Raw genomic sequence first — 21,368 nt, 5'->3', positions numbered from 1 at the left:
TAGTTAATTCTTTTATTATTTTTTGGTCATTAAGTATGAAAAAAATTAAAATATCTTTAATATAGAAAGATTAATTAGTTATTTTTTTTAAAAATTTAAGAGATTAACTAATAAATTTTTAAAAATTATAGAGGTTAAATAGTAAAATATTTAATGATAAAATTAATGAAAAGATTAAATAATAGATTTTTTAAAATATTAAAAATATTTTAATATATTTTTTAAAATTAAAAAATTAATTAGAGAGTATTTTTATATTATATAATTGAAAAATTAATTAGTGATTTTTTTAATATTATATAGATTAAATAATAATTTTATTTAAAATCAATGAAAATGCAATAAAAAGCAAGGATAGAATGGTAATTTCTGAATTCCATCTAAAATTCAAAAAATTAGATTTCTTTCCTTAACCCGCCTATCTCTTTTCCCATTGCCCGCTTCACTTACTCTCTCTCTCTCTCTCACAGTCTCTCCCTATAAAAGCCATAACCCAAGATTTCAGTTCATTTCGTTCTCTCAGTCTCTGTTTCAGTCCCTTTCCCCTTCTCTGTCTTGTGCTTATCCTGCGCACACCCTATGGCGCCCGATATCCAGCTTCCCTGCGATGGAGATGGCGTCTGCATGCGCTGCAAGGCAGTGCCGACTGCCGAAGAAACTCTTACGTGCAATACGTGCGTTACTCCTTGGCATGTGACTTGCCTTTCTTCTCCGCCGGAAACCCTAGCATCCACTCTCCAGTGGGAGTGCCCTGACTGTTCTGGAGAACCCGCTGCCCCCGCAGTGGCTGTCACCGGTGGTAGAAGTGAGCTGGTGGCTGCTATAAGGGAGATTGAAGCGGATGCGACGCTTACGGAGAAGGCGAAGGCAAGAAAGAGGCAGGAGTTGTTAAGTGGGAAGGTGGAGGAGGAAGATGTGAAGAAGAAAGGAAAAGGGAAGGAGACGGAAAGTGGGGGTGATGTGTTGGATATTCTTGACGAGAGTTTTAAGTGTTCTTTCTGTATGCAATTGCCTGAGAGACCCGTTACTGTGAGTTTTTCCTTTCCTTACTATTTTTCTCTTGCTCTACCTTTTTCTGTATGAAAAAAATTCATTTCGATCGATCTGTTTGTTTATTCTGCATGGTTTTGTATTGTTTGGGATTTTGCATTGTTCTTCTCGTGTTTGGGTTTTTTAATTAGTTCAAGATTGTTCTTTTATCTTGAGTGTTTTTCTTTTCTTGCAATTCTTTGTATTTAAGATCTTTTTTACTTGTGGGTATTAATGATTTTATTTGTAGTCGATCTCAGTTCCTTGAAATCTAGATTTTTTACTGGCCTCATTTACCACAACTTTCCCATTTTCGATTTTCATATTATTCATATTTATTAAAGAATGTTGTAATCGTTTTGGTCTTTACTCCATTTTTGGCATTTCTTGAATTATTTTGTCATAAGCAGTCTTCAGATTGTGTCTGATGAGGATGGAATTGTGATTGGGAGGTTGTTGAGGAATATATACTCTTGCTTGGTGGAATGCTAGTGATGCGTGTGATTTTCTAAGAACTAATTAGTATCTATTGTTTTGTTTCAGACACCATGTGGGCACAATTTCTGTTTGAAATGCTTCCAGAAATGGATTGGACAAGGGAAGCTAACCTGTGCTAAATGTCGGAGCACAATTCCCTCAAAAATGGCCAGTCAGCCACGTATTAATTCTAGTCTTGTGGCTGCCATTCGTATGGCAAAGCTGTCAAAAACAATTGTTGCTGGAGGGCTCCCGAAGGTTTACCATTTTGTACATAATCAAAACAGGCCAGACAAGGCATACACTACGGAACGGGCGCAGAGGGCTGGTAAGGCCAATGCTTGCAGTGGGAAGATATTTGTCACTGTGCCACCAGATCATTTTGGGCCTATCCCAGCAGAAAATGATCCTGAGAGAAATCAGGGTGTTTTGGTTGGGGAGTGTTGGGAGGATAGACTGGAATGCAGGCAATGGGGTGTACACCTTCCCCATGTTGCTGGTATTGCTGGGCAAGCAAACTATGGTGCACAGTCAGTGGCACTTTCTGGAGGCTATGTGGATGATGAAGATCATGGAGAATGGTTCTTGTACACTGGAAGGTGTTTTTTCTTTGAAATATATATATACACACACTATAACCAAACAATTAATTAGTTTCAACTTTATTCATCAATATACTGCTTCATTTTATCCCTTTGGTTGCAGTTGTTTTGTTCATTGAATGAGGTAAAGAGTAAATCTTTTATTTGTTATATCTATATAATGTTTGTCAGGTGTTGCAATCATGGTGGTTTTTTTTTTAACTCCTAACCGTTTCATCTTCTATATGTAGTAGTCGTTGTTGTTGTTGTTTTTTCTTTTCTTTTTTTTTTTTCATTCTTTATGTAGTTTGAACATTATTGTGTCTACATCTCCTGTAGACTTGGTTGCTCTCACTTTACATGGTCCACTGCATTAATCAGGATAACATATGGTGCAAGACCGGAACATGGTCAATCATGAATTCATATAATGACTCCTTAACTTCCTATTACTGCTTTCCACCATTTTCTATTATATTCGTATCGCATTTATACTTGTTGGGTGCCTCTTGATGATGGGATAAATGTGTTTGTTTTATTAATTTATACTCCTATCTGTTTTGTTTCTCACCTTTCTTTAGAGTTTTGAAGGGTGTCAGTCTTTATATACATATGCTGATGTTGTATTCTTTCCATGGGTGTGAATGGCAGTGGTGGTAGAGATCTTAGCGGAAACAAACGGACTAACAAGGAACAATCCTTTGACCAAACTTTTGAGAAATATAATCAGGCTCTTAGAGTGAGTTGCAAAAAGGGATATCCTATAAGGGTTGTCAGGTAATTGTCATTATGCATGATTCATTTGTGCTTGAGTGTGCATCTGTTGAGTGTTTTAGTTATTTATGGGTGAATGTGCAGTCTAGAGCATAATTTTATTTTCTTTATTCGAGTAGTTACTAATACTAATGAAGTTTGAGCTTAAGTTACTTAAATGCAAGTTGAACTTGAATATTTTGCAAGCTTAAGTCCAAGTAATATTGTTTGATTAAGTCATAATGAATTGGATCAGCATAAGTTTTTTTTTCTTTTTTCTTGGGGGTTATTTTTTGTGAATTTCTTTCCTTTTTCTGCAGCTTATTTAAGAATTTGTTGATGCTAATTTTGGTGAAATGCTCATTTTGCAGTGGCAGTGTCCATAAAAGAAAGGATGGACATATTTAATGAGTTTGCGTCACTTGCAATATGTTGGCAATGATTTTTTGTTGCTGGGCTATTAAATATGGGACAACGCATCCAATTATCAAAATCGCCTGAATGTATTTTAGGTGGCTGATGTGATATTTAATGCTACATCTATGATTAGTAGGAATTCACTGTGAGGTTGGCAATATGAACAATTAATTGTCAAAATAACCGGCTCACTTAAAAGTTGATTCCTTTTAGTTGGTTAGCACACACTGCATGTGAGCTCTTTGTCCATTTTCACCTTCCAACAGCTCTTCTTCTCTGGAGGAAAATAAAAAGGGAAGGGAAAAGATTCTGCATAGTGAAATAATGTAGGATTATGGCCCATTCTTTTCTATACAAATATTTACAAAATAACTTTTTGTAATACATTAATTCTTTTTTCTTTTTTCTTTTTAGACATATAAGGTTATAATTATATTTAGTTAAAATTTTAATTTACTGCTAATTTTGGAATTCTGTTAACTTTTTAAAACAATATAATAGTGCAACATTCTTCATTTCATTTAGTTCTCTAAATTATTTGGTTTTATGTAATATAATCCACATCATATTGGCTTTGGTACATTGGATGATCTTTATCTTTTTATGGTAAACCATGGCAACATGCCAGTATGATGTTTGTACTTTTAGATTGGAATTGCAATTTCTTATGCTAGCTTATTTTTCTTGGTTCTATAGATTAGCAAGTGGAGGGCTAGGGCTAAAGATTGTTAGTTGTTATGTGCTAATACTCCAGTATATTTGGTTTAAAATGGTAGTTTAAGATGTTGCTCGTATGTCACAAAGTTGAATAGGACATAAAATTTCTGATGTTAATTATTGTCAATATATATGAAACATTGGCGTTTTTTAATTATAGGTATTTATCGACAAATAAATGAAAAGCTTGGTTTTTTTATTATATTGGCTGATATTGCTTTTTATTGTAACAAGGGCTGCAGTTAAAAGTTGTCAATTTGAAATGCAGAATATGCATATATATATATATATGTATGTATGTATGTATGTATGTGTGTATGTATATATATATATCTGGGGAATATGATGATTCTTTGATGTCTTTGGCACAATATAGGTTCAATCTTTTTATTCTCTATAGCAACTTCGTTGTGTTTTGGCAAATACCCTTTTTTTCCAATGTTAGTCATACTTGCTGTTTGAAATGAGCAGGTCCCACAAGGAGAAGCGTTCTTCATATGCACCTGAGAGTGGGGTGCGTTATGATGGGGTTTATAGGATAGAAAAATGTTGGCGTAAGGTTGGAATTCAAGTGAGTGCATCAACTGCTTGTTTATTTTTTTTTCTATATGATTTTCTATACAGAATTTTATAGGCTGCCTTTTTTACATTAGGGCCACAAGGTCTGTCGCTACTTGTTTGTTAGATGCGACAACGAACCTGCTCCTTGGACAAGGTTTATATTTGGCAATTTGGTTATTTTGTTTCCTTTGTTGGAATATCTTTCTCTTTATCCCTCTTAATGTTTTCCAACTTTAATTTTAGTGATGAGCATGGGGATCGACCAAGATCTTTGCCTGTCATAAAAGAGCTGGCCAAGGCAACCGACATAACTGAGAGAAAGGAAAGTCCTTCATGGGACTATGATGTGAGTGGATTCAACCTGCATTCTTAACCTTATCTTCTTGGAAATGAATTTCAGCTACATAATTGTAGATGACTTGTTTCAAATGTGACAAGTGGAATTTCATTCTTTGACCTTTGTTACTTCGTTGGGAAAGGAAATCTGACATCATAAATAACTTAGGAAGAAGATGGTAGCTGGAAGTGGAAAATACCTCCACCTCCTAGCCAAAAACCAGTTGATACTGGAAACCCTGAGGACAGGAAGAGGTCTCAGAAAGCTATAAAGAGAGCACGGCATATGAATGTCAAGGAGAAGCTGCTAAAAGGTTTGCCTTTCTCTCTCTCTATCTAGGTATTACTTATTTAGTCATAGCTGTTTTTGACACTTTAAGCCAACAAAAAAATAAAATATTTCTACTCGTCATAAGTGTGCTGCACTCTGAACCTTTTCAATTATTTCTCTTTGCTGAATTAAGTTTCTAAAATCTGAAATGAGAATGAATTTTCCTTTACAAGCTTGCAGGTAGATTTAGGCAAGTCAACATCAATGGTTTTACTGGTCTGAAGGATTTCAAAATAAATGTGCTGATTGTGTTTATGCATGCGTCTTTGGTATTTGGCCTTAGGTGATTATTTTTAGATTCACTTTTTTCTGAGGTTCAATATGCAGAATTCAGTTGTCAAATATGTGGGAATGTGATGAATCAACCGATTACAACTCCTTGTGCACATAACTTCTGTAAGTCATGCTTGGAAGGTGCATTTGCTGGCAAGACTATTATAAGAGAGAGAAGTAGTGGTGGGCGGACACTAAGAGCACAGAAGAATGTCATGAAGTGCCCTAAGTGTCCAACAGACATCTCTGATTTCCTTCAAGATCCTAAGGTGTGATATAGATACATATAACTCTTCGTTAATGGCACCTTTAACTCTTCTATGCCATAGTCTTGTAATGAATAAGTGGTGTCTGAATTTAAGCGTGGGCTTTATTTTTGTTGTTTTGACAGATTAACCGAGAGTTGATGGCTGTGATTGAGTCGCTCCAACGCCAAATAGAAGAGAATTTGGATAATGTAAAGGATGTAAGTGACGATGAGGCAGATGGGTCTGAGGAGAATCCTACTGAAGCTGGAGAGAATGATTGTGAGAATGCTGCTCCCAATACTTCGGAGGGTCCATCAATCAAACCCACTGAGAAGAAAGTTGATCACAGGGAAAATCCTGTAAACAATGAAGTTGTAACAAATGTTTCTGAAAAGGCTGGAGTTGCCAATTTGGAGGGACCTAAAGGTAATTACAAACTCCAGAGGGTCAACAAGAAGAGGAAAGTTAGTTTTGAAGGTAGCTCAGTTAACAAAGATGAAAGAGAGAATGGGAATGGAATTGGTGAAGGTGATAGTGTGAACCCACAAGTCCCTGCAGCGAAGCGTGCGAAAATGAATGTTGCTGACAGTGTAGTTCAGCCATTGGAAGAACCTGCTGCTGGGGTGAAGAGTAGGAGCTCAGTTCAGGAAGCAACAGCCAATGGCAATGATTCACCATCAAGTCCTCTCATTGTGCGATCATCTGATGATGATTTTGAATGATGAGCTTTCAGTCTTAACCTTTTATGTGGGTTGATGAGAAAATCTTACCAAGTTCATGGTGACTTAAGAAATTGATGGGTGCAGCATTCATATGCATGATTTTTTAAATGGCTTGGAAGCAAGGTCTGTTTTTATGGAGGCTAAGCAGTAAAAGCAGTGTGTAATCTGAAGACATTCACCTTGTTTTTGTATGTGTAACTGTGGGTTAAACTGTTTTTATTACTAAATGAATGTTGTAGCAGACACAAATGGTTCAGACATAGTCGCAGTCATTTAAGATTATAAAAAATTAGAAGCAATGTGGAAATCAGAAGTGTGAAGGGGAGATTTCGTCTTTCTCAGAATAAAATAATATTAGTATTTGTACTTTCAGTTGGTCCTTTTTTGTTTGCTGAATGGAAAATAATTTTGCAGAAGTGGTTGACTTCTGTAATTTTTTTATGCGCAGCTTATGTAAGAGTAAAAGCATCGAGGAATATAGCAAAACAACTGATTTTAGAACTACTTTTTGATTAAAGTAAAAATAAAATTATTATGGCGGATAGAAAAAACATGAACTTCAACTATGAAATCTCAATTTTCAAGTGGCTAATTCTCAATTTAATTTTAATCAAAAATAAAATTTGACACATGACATAAAATTTGATTTGACACATGGCATATTAAGTGGCAATAATTTTTAATTTTTATTTTTTTAAAATATATAAACATTAACTTACCTCTACTCTAACCCATAATTAACTATCTACGAATTCTAAACGAGTTAAAATCAAATTCTAAATGAGTTAAAACCAAATTAAAAGGGTTCAAATTCCTAATTTTATCCTATTGTATATATGCACAAAAAGTCTTGGACCACACAGAAAGTGAGAGAAAGTAAAATTCTATAACTAAGTTGTGTTCCACACCGAAAAGTGAGAGAAGCATGATTTTGCAAGATTGAGAGTGAGACAAAACATTGCTATAGTCCATTATCTCTGTTCCTTTTGTTCGATAATGAGTACTAAGCGAAAAAGTTGGAAGAACTATTTGAAGAAGAAGCAAATAAGGTATATTCAGTCAACTTGCTATAAAAAATTATTAACGAGGATATTATAATAATTTCCTGCAAATATTTTGAATTGCATTTTTTATTGATGTATCGTACTATATTGTGTATTTTTATACTGTTATGATGTTTTCAATTTGGATTAATGGATTTATAGTAGATTATTTTTATTTTTTATGAATAAATATAAAGAGTTAGGCTATTATGAGGTAACAAAGATAAGGTATTATAAGCCTAGGGGTGATTCGGAGTATCAAACTTTGGTATTTAATAATGATGAAGTGAAACAGATATGGTTGGAGGATGCTGAATTTAGTTTTTTAAAGCTATTTATTGAATGCATATATATCAATGCAAAGATTGAAAATACAGATTTACAGTCCGTGATAGGTATTATATGAGTGGTGGTTGTAGATTAGCTAATAAGAAAAGTAATTATATTGGAGAGGTTGGTGATGATGTAGAAAGGACTGTTGATGTACCAATTAGTGTTCAAACTAGTGATTCATAATTACCTGAAACTGCAGTGGAGATCTAAATCAATGATGCTCTATGTGTTGATGAAAATGATGATAATTCTGATGATATTGAATATGAACCTACTGAGCAATATGAGGAAGATAGATCATTAAATGAGAGTTTAGTATTGACAATTACACGGATAATGATGAATTTCTTGATGCATTGCAAAATAAGAATGATTTTAATAAAGGATTATATAGAGACAATGAATATAATGCAGAAGCTGATGATGGGGAAGTAGAAAATAGGAAACTTATGTGTGGCAGTGATGATGATGCTGAAGATGATGGGTTTGATACACCATACAGCAGTGATGAAAATAATATTAACCCTGATGACCGCTGGATCTTTTCACCCCGGTCTAGAGCTAGGCCCATGGTACCAGCCCATTATTTGGAAGCCTTCAAGTCTTCCGCGTGAACCAGGTTCGGCCCGTTCTGCCTTGAGACCAGGCTCCATCTGAATTTCTCAATCAGGCCAGCCCAACCCGTACGGCCTATCGAGCAGCCCCTCTCTGGGCTCAATTTTAACCTTATCTTCCGGTCCGGCTCAGAACCAGGAAGGAGTTCAGCCCATTCACCTTACGGGACCATCCGCATGCGCCCTCGGAAAAAATCAGAAGCTGTTACGTATGGGGCAGAAATCTGATATCCTCGTACGATCGTATCAGTATTGCAGAGACAAGTGGCCCAATGGAAGGCAGGCCATTACACGTCACTGGCAGACAATGGAAACAGATAAAAGGAAGAAACATTCCCTTCAAGGGGGGCTTTTTTTCTCTTTCTTTTTGAGCTAAGCTAACAGAACGCCTTGTAAACCCTATTTTCTGGATCTCAGATCATCAATTGGCGCCGTCTGTGGGAACGAAGGAGATCTTTTCATCACCGGAGTTCCACTCTAAACAAACCCACTGAGATCCACGATGGTTGATCACAATGAAAACAACAATCTTAACACTCCCAATGACCTGAGCTCTGCCCAAGAGGGGCAGCAATTCTCTTTTTCCAGTCCTACAACTCCAAACAATCAACCACCCATCCCTTTCAACTCCTCGCCAAGCCCGGCGGGAAATGTGTTCGCCGCTGCCTTGTCCAACCAGGACCTACAAACCATTGCTCTCCAGTTACAAAACACAGCCCACTGGCTGGGGCAGATAATGCAACAACGGGGCCTCAGCACCCCAGTACAGGTGTTGTCGGTGGTGGAAGAGCCCCGAACCAATGAACCCCAACCTGCCTTCAACCATCCCCAAACTGTCAGCCGAGAAACCGGGGATGGGGGGCGAAGGGCCGTAGAAGAGGAGGAACCGGAAGCTAGGGTCCATGGAAGGAGGGTGAGGGAGATGATTGAGAATGATGGGGCCGACAGTTATTCTGCCGGAACAACCAGGTGGACGAGAAGCGAAGCGGAAGAGGAGGAGTACCACCTGGAGAAGAAACCCAGACAGGAGGAGGAGAGTATAGACCAGAAGCTGCAAAATATGAGAGAGCAGCTCATGGCCGAGCTGGGAACTAAGGATTAGAATCAAGCTCTCTTGCCCACCTCTTCACCCTTCTCGAAGTGGATACAGCAGGAGACCGTCCCCAAAAAATTCATGATCCCGCCCATGGCCGCATATGACGGAGCTGGGAACCTCCGGGAGTACGTCTTGAACTACAAAACTTTCATGGAGCTGCAAACTTTGTCAGATGCCTTGATGTGCAAGGTATTCCCGACGACGCTCTCGGGGCCAGCACGGGCATGGTTCAACAGCCTTGAGACTGGAAGCATTAGAAGCTTTGGAGATCTGGCCACTCGTTTCATCAGTCGGTTCATTGCCGGGATGCCTGCAGACAGAAAGATGAGTTATCTGGAGACAGTCAGGTAGAGAAAGGATGAATCACTTAGGGAGTACGTTGCCCGTTTCAATACGGAGGCCTTGCAGATCCCCGAGCTAGATGAAGGCAGAGCGGTGGAGGCTATGCAGAAAGGGACAACTTCGCCCGAGTTTTTTGGTTCGTTGAGCAGGAAGCCTCCTACCTCACTGGCCGAGCTGATGAAGAGGGCAGAGAAGTACATCAGGCAGGATGATGCCTTGGTAACAAGCATATTTGCTAGGGGAGCGACGGATAAGGGGAAAGCCCCGGAGGAAAGGAGGCTGAAGAGGCACGAGAAGAAACATGGCAAGAAACCTGAACTCTACAGACAACCATAGGAGAGAAGGGACCAAGGACTCCCCCCTCCTCGGACCTCAGAGCAGAAGACACTTCCCCCATGGGTTCCAGAGAAGCCGACTCCACTGAATGCCTCCCGAGCCGAAGTGCTCATGGCCGTCCAAGACAAGGAATTCCTATAATGGCCCAGACCCCTGAGAACTGAAGCGGACCAGCGAAATCCTGACAAATACTGTCAGTATCATCGCACGCACGACCACGATACCAATAACTGCTTCCAGTTGATTGCTGAGATCGAGAGGTTGATAAAGAAGGGACATCTCAAGAACTTTGTAAAGAAACCGGAAGGACAAAGGCCTCAGCCGAACCCAGCAGCGCAGACACTCAGGAGAATGGGAGCAGGGCCAGTGAATGATGGGTCCAGTGGGACCATCAACATGATCGTTGGAGGAACAAAAGGTTGAATGAGCTGGTGAAGCAGAAGAGGTACTTTCCTTAGAATATTTGTGAAAAGAAATTCTTGTACTATGAAAACATGAATAAATGGAATAACACCATCTTATAACAATGCAATGATCATCTCTATTATTGTGAGTATTAACTTTCTCAGAAAAAGGAAAGAACAAATATCAGAAGACCTCCTTGAGACATAGAGACCTCATGGAGGTAGAAGACCGGGATACCCAAGATCTCCCGGATTCAAGACCAGGATCCCCAAGATCTCCTGGCATCAGAAGACCTCCTTGAGACATAGAAACCTCCTGGAGGTAGAAGACCGGGATCCCTAAGATCTCCCAGATTCAAGACCAGGATCCCTAAGATCTCCTGGTTTCAGAAGACCTCCTTGAGACATAGAGACCTCCTGGAGGTAGAAGACCGGGATCCCCAAGATCTCCCGGATTCAAGACCAGGATCCCCAAGATCTCCTGGCATCAGAAGACCTCACTGAGACATAGAGACCTCAGGGGGTACAAGATCGGGATCCCCAAGATCTCCCGGCACCAACACCAAACTGAGACATAGAGACCTCAGGGAGGTGGAAGACCGGGATCCCCAAGATCTCCCGGCACCAAACGGCTGGAACCCTCAAGGACTCCCGGCATCAAGCGCAAAAAGAACTCACAGCTTCGATCTCCCACGAAAGATGGGGCCTTGAGTCACCAAACGAAAAATTAAAATCCGACCTCCCCCAAGGAGCTCGGACCCTAAGGAGAAGAGACTCTGACCTCACACGATAACCAAAGGAGGTAAAGTGTCGTGCCGACCTCAAGAAGATACTAAAGCATAAATAAAAAGTCTAAGTCCGAACTCAGATTACAGGCTGGTAAGATCCCGACCTCAAAATTTGACGGCTGGCACTAAACCGGTTCGACTAGCCTAGGCGAAGGCCTAAGCAGCAAAAGGCCCGGCAGGGACATACTCGAAAACTAAAATTAAGAAGACAAAGACAACAAAAGGCCAAAAGTGCCGACCTGAAAGCACGAACTCGGAAAACCAAGCAACGAAGAAGAACCAAGCTCAGAAAGCTCAAAGAACAAAATGCAGATAACAAACCTCTTATGAGCTGAAAGGAAGTTCAACGGCATGAGAAGATAAGAAATAGAACTGAAAACAAGAAGATCAACCCTGCTCGAAAGAGGTACATAATCCTTTTTACTTCAGTCGTATAAAGGCTACACGCCCGAGCTCGTACATATAAAATAATGGAAAAAAAGTTGAAGATATTAAGTCAGCTGTTAAAAACCGAGCTCATAGTAAAGACCTAATGAGGTTGAAATCTATAAAAAAGTACAGCTTGAAGATCTTAGCCTTAAGGCAAATCTAGCTCGGAGAAAATTTACAGATAAGAACGCCCTTGTGAAATTAGAAAAGATTATAAGTCAGAGACTAAGTCTCTTGTTAAGTTTTCAGCCCTGATTAACTGAGGGGCAAGAAATGAAAGGCGATGTAGTCAATTCCTTATAAAGTTTATTAGGCACAGTTTAAGTGTTTTATTCTTGAAACTTTAAAATTAAACAAGTCAGACTGTTTAAGCAGAATAAGTAGCCCGATGAGGAGGGAAGAACAAGCAGAGGTAAGAACAGTTCAAGTATGAATAAAGTCAGAGAAATAAATAACAATAACTCAAAATACCAACACAACTCGAAAAATTAAATTTCATCAAAAAGAAAAGTAATTACAACCTACTTTACCGTCTACTCTACCGAAGGAAAAACAATCCTTAAAGGACTTACATGTCTAGGGGCATTATCATCTACATTATCCCCTGTACTATCTACACTTACATTATTTACATTACTGTCTATGGGAGGCCCAGCACCTTCTGGCTCAGACCCCCCAGTGCCCACAAAAGGCACAATCTTTTGCCCTAGAGGCCCAGCATCTCTATCTCCTAGCTCGGTGCCTGCCTCAGAAGGCCCAGCTGCAGTACGAGGAGCCCCTTTGGGCAAAGGCCTATCGTCCTCCCCGTAAAGCACCTCCTCGCCATCAGAGTCTTCCTCTATAGCTCGGAGTTCAGCCAACGGGGTAGAGGAAGCGTATCTGGCTGTCCTTAGACCTCTATTATACCCAGAGACGAACATGCGGAAGCCCTTATTCCATATGGTAGTTTTCATTTCATTAGAGCCTTGGAACTCCGCAAGTCGCTTCTCGCAGGCCTCAGCTATCTTGGCTTTAAATTCAGAAGAACTTTTATAATCCTGAAGGCGAGCTTCACAGGCCTGCTCGATCTCTTTTTTCAGCTCGGGAGAATCTTTATACTCCATCAGACACCTCTCACACTCCAGCTGGACCCTGTCTTCAGCAAGTCTGGCATCCTCGAGCAGGGCTGAACATCTATGCTCCAAAGTCTTGACCTCATGGCAGAGTTTTTGGTTGAGAAGTTTAGACTCCTCTGCCGCTGAGGCCAGATCTCTAATGCGATCAGAACTCTTACTCAGCTCCTGCTTGAGAACCTCCACCCGAGCTAGTGCCCCCTCCTTCTGGACCTCCACCTTGTTAAGACGAGCCTGGACTCCTTCGAAATCAGCCTTCAAGGCCTCATACTGACGCTGGGCCTCGTCCCTCTGGTTTATAGCTTCGTCCCTTTCACGAGGGGCATCTACCGTGGAGGACAGCTGCTTCAGCACTTCTTCACAGCGGACTTCAGCAGCAGCTGCCATCTCGTCAGATTCTTTAAGAACCCTCCGGGCGTGAGACAACTCCGCCTCTAGGGACCTAGAATGCTCTCGAGCTGCCGCAAGGTTGCTCCTGGCATCACTAGTCGCAGACAGGTTCTCCTCCAGGCACGCCTCCTCGATCCGATGATCAACAGATTCTCAGAGAGAGAGGTCACGAGCGTCCACCTCCATGAAGAGACCCATCACCTGGTACAAAAAGAGAAAACTGTCAGAACAAAGAAACAAAAAAAATTGGAATATGAGCAGAAATCGGAACGAACAACTTACCATCAGGAGCATCTCCCTGATCCTATCTCCGAGCTCCCCTCGAGGTAAAGACCGGAAGGCTGCCTACTCTCGTGTGAAGCCAGCCAAATGGCCGGTCAGAGCAAGCAGACGAGAGTCCGAAGCCTCCGTGATTCCCCCGAACATCCGCTCTCGCAAGATCTCCGCTACAACGCTCGCCGGAGTTTGATGAGTGATGTCCTCTGCGTTCAAAATGTCGTTGTCAGGAGCAGACAACAGGGGTATCACAGGAACATCCTTCTTCTTTTCAATAGGAGGGAGAGCTGGAGCTGATCCCTTAGAAGCCTTGGATTTCTTCCGAGCAGGAGCTGGGGCGGACATTTTGGGGGAGGCAGGACGCTTGTTGATAGCGGTTGTCGAAGCCGTAAAAAATAAACCTATTAAACAATCAACAATAAACTTGTAGATAGTGGCAATAGGGTCGAACCACAGGGAATTGACACTAACGATCTTCCTAATAATAACCAAGATGAGTAAATAACGAATAATTAAAAGAGGGGGGTTTGAGTTGATGAATTAAAACTAAATAGCAAAAGAAAGCAATAATTTAAAGATGAGTAAATCAATAAGAGAAAAGCTTCTAGTTGAAGTATGGATCTTATTTCAGATTGTTTAGAATTGATCATTGATTCTTTAACTCTCCTATTTATTCCAATAAATTAGTTTTGGATGTGGAAGACGCTTCTCACAATCCAAATTCCTCCTTAGTTCTAGTTTGATTAGGAAACGTTCGCTAATCAAACACTAGTTAACAAGTTGCCAAGGAACGTCCTTGGGGCATTATAGCATCGAACAACTGTTAACTGCATTAAGACTTAGAGAAACCTAATTCTATCCTTGCCAACCGCGTGGTCAAGTTTAGATTATGCAATTTGATTAAATGTGTATTTGAACAACCTAAGCAATTACGGACCTAAACCATTCAAACAATATTACTTAAGCAATTTAAAAGCAATGGGCCCTTATTGATTCTAAAAGCAAAGTAATATTTATGGAAAGCTCAAATTGCATAAATATTGAAAATAAATAGAAGTTTAACAATGGAGATTTAAATCTCCCAATTCATCACAAAATCTGAAATTCACCAACTTCAACTAGAAAAGAAAGAGTTTCGCCACTCATGGTGGACTAAATACACAAAAAGATGAAAAGAAAAGAAAAAGGAAGATGCTGGAGAGTTTCTGGCGAGTTGAGTTGCTGATCAGAAGATGATATTGCTGGTTTGGAGGCTCTCCTTTTATAGCTGCAGAATTTCTCTCCATCTAGGGTTTTGAAATCCCTCTTTGATTTGGTGTTTGACTCCTCTTTTGATGTTGATTTTAATTGCAATTGGAATTCCTTGGATGAGAGACTCTTTCGTGGCTCTTGGTTTTGTATTGGAAGTGATTGGATTGGATTTGGACTTCTGAAAATTCAGATTTCTGTTTTCTGCCCATTTTCCCGCTCTGCTGTAAGTTTCTGCTGTCAAAGTGATTTGCCCGGTGATTTGAGTATTTTTGGGCAAATCACTGACCCAATCACTTCTCTGTGAGTCAGTCCTCTATGTCTCTGCGAGTGATTTGACCAGTGATCTTCGAGTTTCTTGGGCAAATCGCTGGGCAAATCACTGCTGTCTGTTGCCTCCGGGTTTCTGCTTTAACTTTGATCTGGGCAGTGATTGGAGCAGATTTTCTGGTGATCTTGGGCAAATCACTGGGCAAATCATCCTTTTGTAATTTTTCTGCACTTTTTCTCCCATTTTCCAATTTCTTCCTTTTCTGTAAAAACAAGATAAAAACCATAAATTAAACTAAAAAATGTGTAAATAAGCAATAATAATTATGATAAAAATGTGGCTAAATTATGTTTGATCACTTGTCCCCAGCCTTCTCTATGACGCCTCCGTCATTAACAGGGCCGGATCCAACATCTCCGGCAGGGGCTTCCTGGACATCTTCATCTACAAAAATAACCTCCCTTCTTTTCCCTGGAGCTCCCTCTTCAGTAATGGGGGCCTCGAGCCCCACCTTAGGGACCTCCCCCTCAGCGACAGCGGAGACTTCAAGCCCTGCATCAGAAGCATCCGCAGGAGGAAGGACAGGATTCGTCCTCGCCAGCCCGGCGTCCTCAGCCACTTCGAAAATAATTTTGGAAGTCTCTTCTGTCCTCTCAGTAGAAGAGCGTCGAGGCCGGGGGGCTTGAGAGGACTGGCGAGCCGAGCTCGATCGGCTGCGGCTGGAGGGCTGAGATGACTTGCTACATCGGGAGCTCGGCTTGGGAACCTGAGAAGAGACTGGAGGAAGAGGAGGTCGGATAGCTGACCTGGAAGAAATGACTTTGGCCACCCTTTGAGTAGCCTCCCGCACGGATTGTCCAGCCAGGAGGGCATCCAGAGCAGCGTCCATGCTCTCCCAGGACAGTATGAGATTTTTGGGAGGCTTAATCTGATCCATCTTCACCTCGGAGGCTGCAAAATTAAAAATCAAAGCAAATCAGAACAGTTCTCAGCAAAGATCACGTAAGCAAAAACTAACATAGGCAGGTAGAATAAGATACCCGCGTCCTTAACATCCTTAAGGTTGGACGCGAACAAGCACTTTTCGACGTCATACTTCCTATCCACATAAGTCAGTCAAAGGAATCCGACCTGCTCGGTAAGGCCCAACTAGGGCAGGTCGTTGCAACCCAGAGAGACATCCTCTTAAGGGAGACCGAGCTCCCAAGCCAACCCCGTCTCTTTCTTCAACTCTACCACCAAAAACCCCTCTACCCAGCCTTTGATGGAGTCCTTATAGCCCGTGAAGATGGATAACCCACCACGAGGGGCAAAGTAATAAAATTTTTGGCTCCCCTTAACCAGCCTGAAAAAGCTAACGAACATATGAACCGTGGGTGTGAACCCCCAGCTCAGACACACGGATTCAAAGTAAGACATGAAAAGAATGGAGTTAGGGGTTAGCATGCGAGGGGTGATCTTGAAGTACTGGAAGACCTCTTTGAAGAAAGGAGAAAAGGGGAAGGACAGACCATACTCCCTCTGTTTGATGAAGAAGATTAGACTGACGTCTCTTTGAGGGTCGACTAGGCCAGGGGGAGAAGGATCAGGAGGAACGATCCTTTCATTCCGGTAAGGAGCCCGGATGTGAAAAAGAGGGGTATCCAGGTATTCCCTAGAGATGAAACTCCTAATGTTGGACGGGGTGATGCTAGACTCCTGGTTGACGACATCGGGGAGGCTAGAACTATCCATGGTAAAAGAAGAGGCGTACCTGAAAAGCGATTAGGGCAAATGAGCAAAGGAAAGCAAAAAGAGCAGTAGAGCAGAGAAGAGCGAACGTTCTGAGGAAACTGACAGGAAATGAAATTTGAAATAATGAAGAGCTGAAAAGATGTTTTGAGCAGTTTTGTCTTGGGGCGGCACGGTCATTATTACTCTCGATATTTACCCCCTCATCAGTAGGACAATAACTGATGAGAGGGTAAAGGAGCAATTGATGACCGTTGGATCTCTTCACCCCGGTCTAGGGCCAGGCCCATGGTACCAGCCCATTATTTGGAAGCCTTCAAGTCTCCCGCGTGAACCAGGTCCGGCCCGTTCTGCCTTAAGACCAGGCTCCATCTGAATTTCTCAATCAGGCCAGCCCAACCCATACGGCCTATCGAGTAGCCCCTCTCTGGGCTCAGTTTTAACCTTATCTTCCGGTCCGGCTCAGAACCAGGAAGGAGTTCAGCCCATTCACCTTACGGGACCATCCGCATGCGCCCCCAGAAAAAATCAGAAGCTGTTACGTATGGAGCAGAAATCTAATATCCTCGTACGATCGTATCAGTATTGCAGAGACAGGTGGCCCAATGGAAGGCAGGCCATTACACGTCACTGGCAGACAATGGAAACAGATAAAAGGAAGAAACATTCCCTTCAAGGGGGGCTTTTTTTCTCTTTCTTTTTGAGCTAAGCTAACAGAACGCCTTGTAATCCCTATTTTTTGGATCTCAGATTATCAAACCCTATTATAAAAAAAATAAATAGAAGTTAGTTTATAAGGTGCAATCATAGTACACTAACTTTTGAAGTAGGGATGTTTGGAAATGTCCATCAATTCAAAGAATGCATAAGAAAGTATGCCATAAGTAATGACTACAATATTAAATGGACAATAATGAATGAGTTGAGAGTGAAAGCAAGATGCAAAGATTTATATCCGTGAATGGTTTATGCATCTCAGCCTAAAGGGGAAAAGACATTGGAAAATAAGATATATAATGCCAATAATTGCTGTTATAGGATCTTAACCAATAGGCTTGCCACATCAAATTGGATAGGTAATGAAGTTATGTATAGGCTTAGAAGGAACCCAAACTATGAAGTTGATAAAATGATATCTGATATGTAAGATAAGTATGCATAAAAGTTAATAAATGGCTATGCTACAAGGCAAGGGCAAAAGTTTTAGCCATATCAAGAGGTAATTGGATGGTCTTTATGCAAAATTAGATTCATACATAGTTGAACTCAAAAAAGTAGATATTGAAGGGAATTTTGAGCTAATGACAAAAGCTTAGGGGTTTAGGGTAGTCCAGTATTCAAGAGACTATATATTAGGTTTTCAAGCTTGAAAAAAGGCTATATGGAAGGGTTTACATGTTTAGATGGATTTTTTTTTGAAGACCGACATGGGTGGAGCACTTTTAAGTGGAGTAGGCAGAGATAGAAATAATCAAATATTTTCCATCTCTTGGTGCGTTATAGAAAGGGAAAATAAAAATAGTTGGAGATGGTATCTAGAGAGATTATTTGAGGATCTCAATATTCATATTTTATCAACAGAAAGTAAACTCAACTATCATACTTGTGAATTTTCTTTATCTATTTTAATTTCATATTGATATATTAGTGAATAATTTGTTTCTTTTGTGCAGGGATTAACTAATGCAATTAAAGATTTAATACCTCATGCAGAGCACCGTAATTTTGCCAGACACATATGAAAATTGGAAGAAAATGTATAAGGGGAAGGAATTGAAAAGACTATTTTAGTGTAACGACCCGGAAGCCGGACCGCTACCGGCACTAGGAACCAGGTCGGCTTAAGGCCGCCGGGACCCGTAGCAAGCCTGACATACAACCTGTAAACCTGTTTAATCCCATACATGATCAACAACATACATAAAATTTTGAACTTTTCTTTTACCAAGCTCAACCTGTGCATGCCCATAAACATATACATAAACATAAACCCCACACTGGAGCTCTCATCAAATGCTCCAATGGGGCATCTCATCCTACACAAGCTTGGTGGAACATAACATCATAAAACATAGATCATGTTTACAAAAGGGATTTCTATACAAACTCGGTCAAGCACAACTTCTAAACCTCAATCTCAAAATCAACGTTTACATGACATAACAATATATCATTTTACAATTTATCATGTCCACATTCTATCTATTACATACACATGACTTCATTCATCTCGACTTCTCTGCCTAGCCCGTACCTGCAAACTTGGGGGATTAGGGAGAGGGGTGAGCTACTAGAGCCCAGTGAGCAGAATAATAAAAATATTATATTAACATTTCATGCTTTCATGGAATGCATCACATCACAAACATAACACATCAAGGATGAACTTGTCACCAGTATCCCTCTACATATCCAATAGTGCCAGAACGTAGAATGGGTCCTGGTCTTTCCCTTACATAGCATAACATAACATTCCAATGTGCCAGAACGTAGAATGGGTCCTGGTCTTTCTCTTACATAGTGCCAGCGAACGTAGAATGGGTTCCACTGGTCTTTCATTCCATACCGTACATATCATATCGTCACATCATAGGTCGAGAGCTATGAATCATCCAACGTTCATCCACATCAACAACAAAATATGCAATGCAACATATTTGTGAATTCTAATGCAAACAACCTAGTATATCTCATGGCATTAATGATGCGTGAATCATGCTAAATGTCCATTATTTGCTTTAAAACGTAATGAGTTATTCCACTCACCTCTGGATAGCTCTGACCAGACACTGGAGCAGCTGACTCACTGCTGGGGTCCTCGGTTCCTCGGGTCCGAACCTACACAGGTGGACTCAAATGAGGGACCAAACATACATGAACATAACTCTAAACTACTCCCCAAAAACCCCCTAGAACATCATGAAACAATCATAGAAAAACATGCAAAGGAAGGCTGGACAGGGCACTTTCGGCGGCAGGTTCGGCGGCCGAAAGTCCCTCCAGAGCCGCAAGTCAGGCAGGTTCGGCGGCACCTTCGGCGGCCGAAACTCCCAGACAGAGACGAAACTCATGCATGTTCGGCGGCACTTTCGGCGGCCGAAACTGCCCTCCAGAGACGAAAGTCCTCTTTCGGGGGCAGGCTTCGGCAGCCGAAGGCTGCCTCCACAAGCGGGTTCGGCGGCCGAAAGTTCCTTCGGCGGTCGAACCTGAGTTTCTCCAAAGTGGCAGAAACTCAGCTCCAACATGCACAAACGCCTCCCAAACCTTTCAAACATGCATAAACCTATTCTACAACACTCCCAATCATACACAATCAAGCATACCAGTTCATAGGGGTCTCAAACTAGCCTAAACCCCAACTTCAACACATCAAACATACCCACATTGCTCATGAACACACATTAAACCCATAAACTCAAAACAACCTAAACATGCATTTCTACTCCATATACTTGTATAAAACTTGTTTAAAACACATCAAAAGCTAGAGATCGACTCTTACCTTTTGAAGATCGAAAGTAGAGGCGATCTAACTTGGAGTTGGGAGAGATTTAGCTCCTTGGGTCTCCAAGCTCAAAAACTTGTTCTTTTGCTCAAAAATCTTCAAAACGAAGTGAAAACTAGTGAAAATCGTGAAAGATTTGAAGAAAGAAACTCAAGATCGGTGAGGGGCGGCGGAGAGCTTACCTTGGCCGAAAATGGGGGAAAAGCTCGCCCGTTTTCGGCTAAGGGACCCTTTTATAGGTGGCTGGCCAGGCCACATTCGGGAGCCGAACGTGCCTCCGCATGCATGCTATGTTCGGCGGCCGAACATAAGGTTCGGCGGCCAAACCTGAACTTCCCTCACTTATGCTTTCGGGGGCCTAAAAGCGCTCCCGAAGGCATGCATGTTCGGCGGCCGAACCTGAGTTTTCCTCCAAGGCTATTTTCATGCAAAAACTCATTTCTTTCTGGATTAAAAACATAAAACACATTAAAATATTTTATAAAAATATGGTTTTACCCCTTTTAGAGGTCTCCGACACCCGAGATTCCACCGGACGGTAGGAATTCCGATATCGGAGTCTAGCCGGGTATTACATTCTTCCCCCCTTAAGAACATTCGTCCTCGAATGTTCCTCAACTAGTACAAGCAAGGCATAACACAACATCATACACATAAAACACACGTAAAACTAACCTCAGAAGGGATAAGGGTACTGCTGGAGCATGGACTCCCGTGTCTCCCAAGTGCATTCTTCCAAATTGTGGTGGTTCCACAGGACTTTCACCATCGGGATTTCCTTGTTTCTCAGCTTCCTGATCTGGGTGTCTATGATCCGTATTGGCTGCTCAACATAAGTGAGATCTTCTTGGATCTCCACATCAGGCTCACTAAGAACCTTGCCGGGATCTGACACAAACTTCCTCAACATGGAAACATGGAAAACTGGATGGATTCTTTCCATTGAAGCAGGTAAATCCAGCTTGTACGACACATTCCCAATCTTTTGCAAGATTTCGAAGGGTC

General features: G+C 41.2%; 1 protein-coding gene across 2 annotated transcripts; it reads left to right on the top strand.

The window, feature by feature from the left end:
- The first annotated feature begins 493 nt into the window (after nt 1-493).
- Nucleotides 494-6,817, top strand: LOC110631024 (E3 ubiquitin-protein ligase ORTHRUS 2). Of its 2 annotated transcripts, XM_021778722.2 has the most exons (9): nt 495-1,029; nt 1,573-2,105; nt 2,739-2,864; nt 4,446-4,545; nt 4,628-4,689; nt 4,779-4,881; nt 5,041-5,185; nt 5,530-5,744; nt 5,867-6,817. In XM_021778722.2, the coding sequence occupies exons 1-9, from the start codon at nt 580-582 to the stop codon at nt 6,443-6,445; spliced, it is 2,313 nt and encodes a 770-aa protein (XP_021634414.1). In that variant the 5' UTR covers nt 495-579; the 3' UTR covers nt 6,446-6,817. The 2 variants fall into 2 exon arrangements, with proteins under 2 accessions (XP_043805969.1, XP_021634414.1); XM_043950034.1 differs by lacking the exon at nt 2,739-2,864 and having other exon boundaries at nt 494-1,029.
- The last annotated feature ends 14,551 nt before the right edge of the window (nt 6,818-21,368 follow it).

Source organism: Manihot esculenta, chromosome 14 (genome assembly GCF_001659605.2).
Source record: "Manihot esculenta cultivar AM560-2 chromosome 14, M.esculenta_v8, whole genome shotgun sequence".
NCBI lineage: Eukaryota > Viridiplantae > Streptophyta > Magnoliopsida > Malpighiales > Euphorbiaceae > Manihot > Manihot esculenta.
The sequence above is the reverse complement of the archived record's forward strand: the minus strand, read 5'-3'. Positions and strand labels throughout refer to the sequence as shown.

Bases quoted from the DNA above. Each gene is read 5' to 3' on its own strand.
- LOC110631024 (XM_021778722.2), top strand. From the start codon at position 580: ATGGCGCCCGATATCCAGCTTCCCTGCGATGGAGATGGCGTCTGCATG. The intron at 4,546-4,627 runs GTGAGTGCATCA...TTTTTACATTAG, and splicing joins GGCGTAAGGTTGGAATTCAA to GGCCACAAGGTCTGTCGCTA. The intron at 4,690-4,778 runs GTTTATATTTGG...CTTTAATTTTAG, and splicing joins GAACCTGCTCCTTGGACAAG to TGATGAGCATGGGGATCGAC.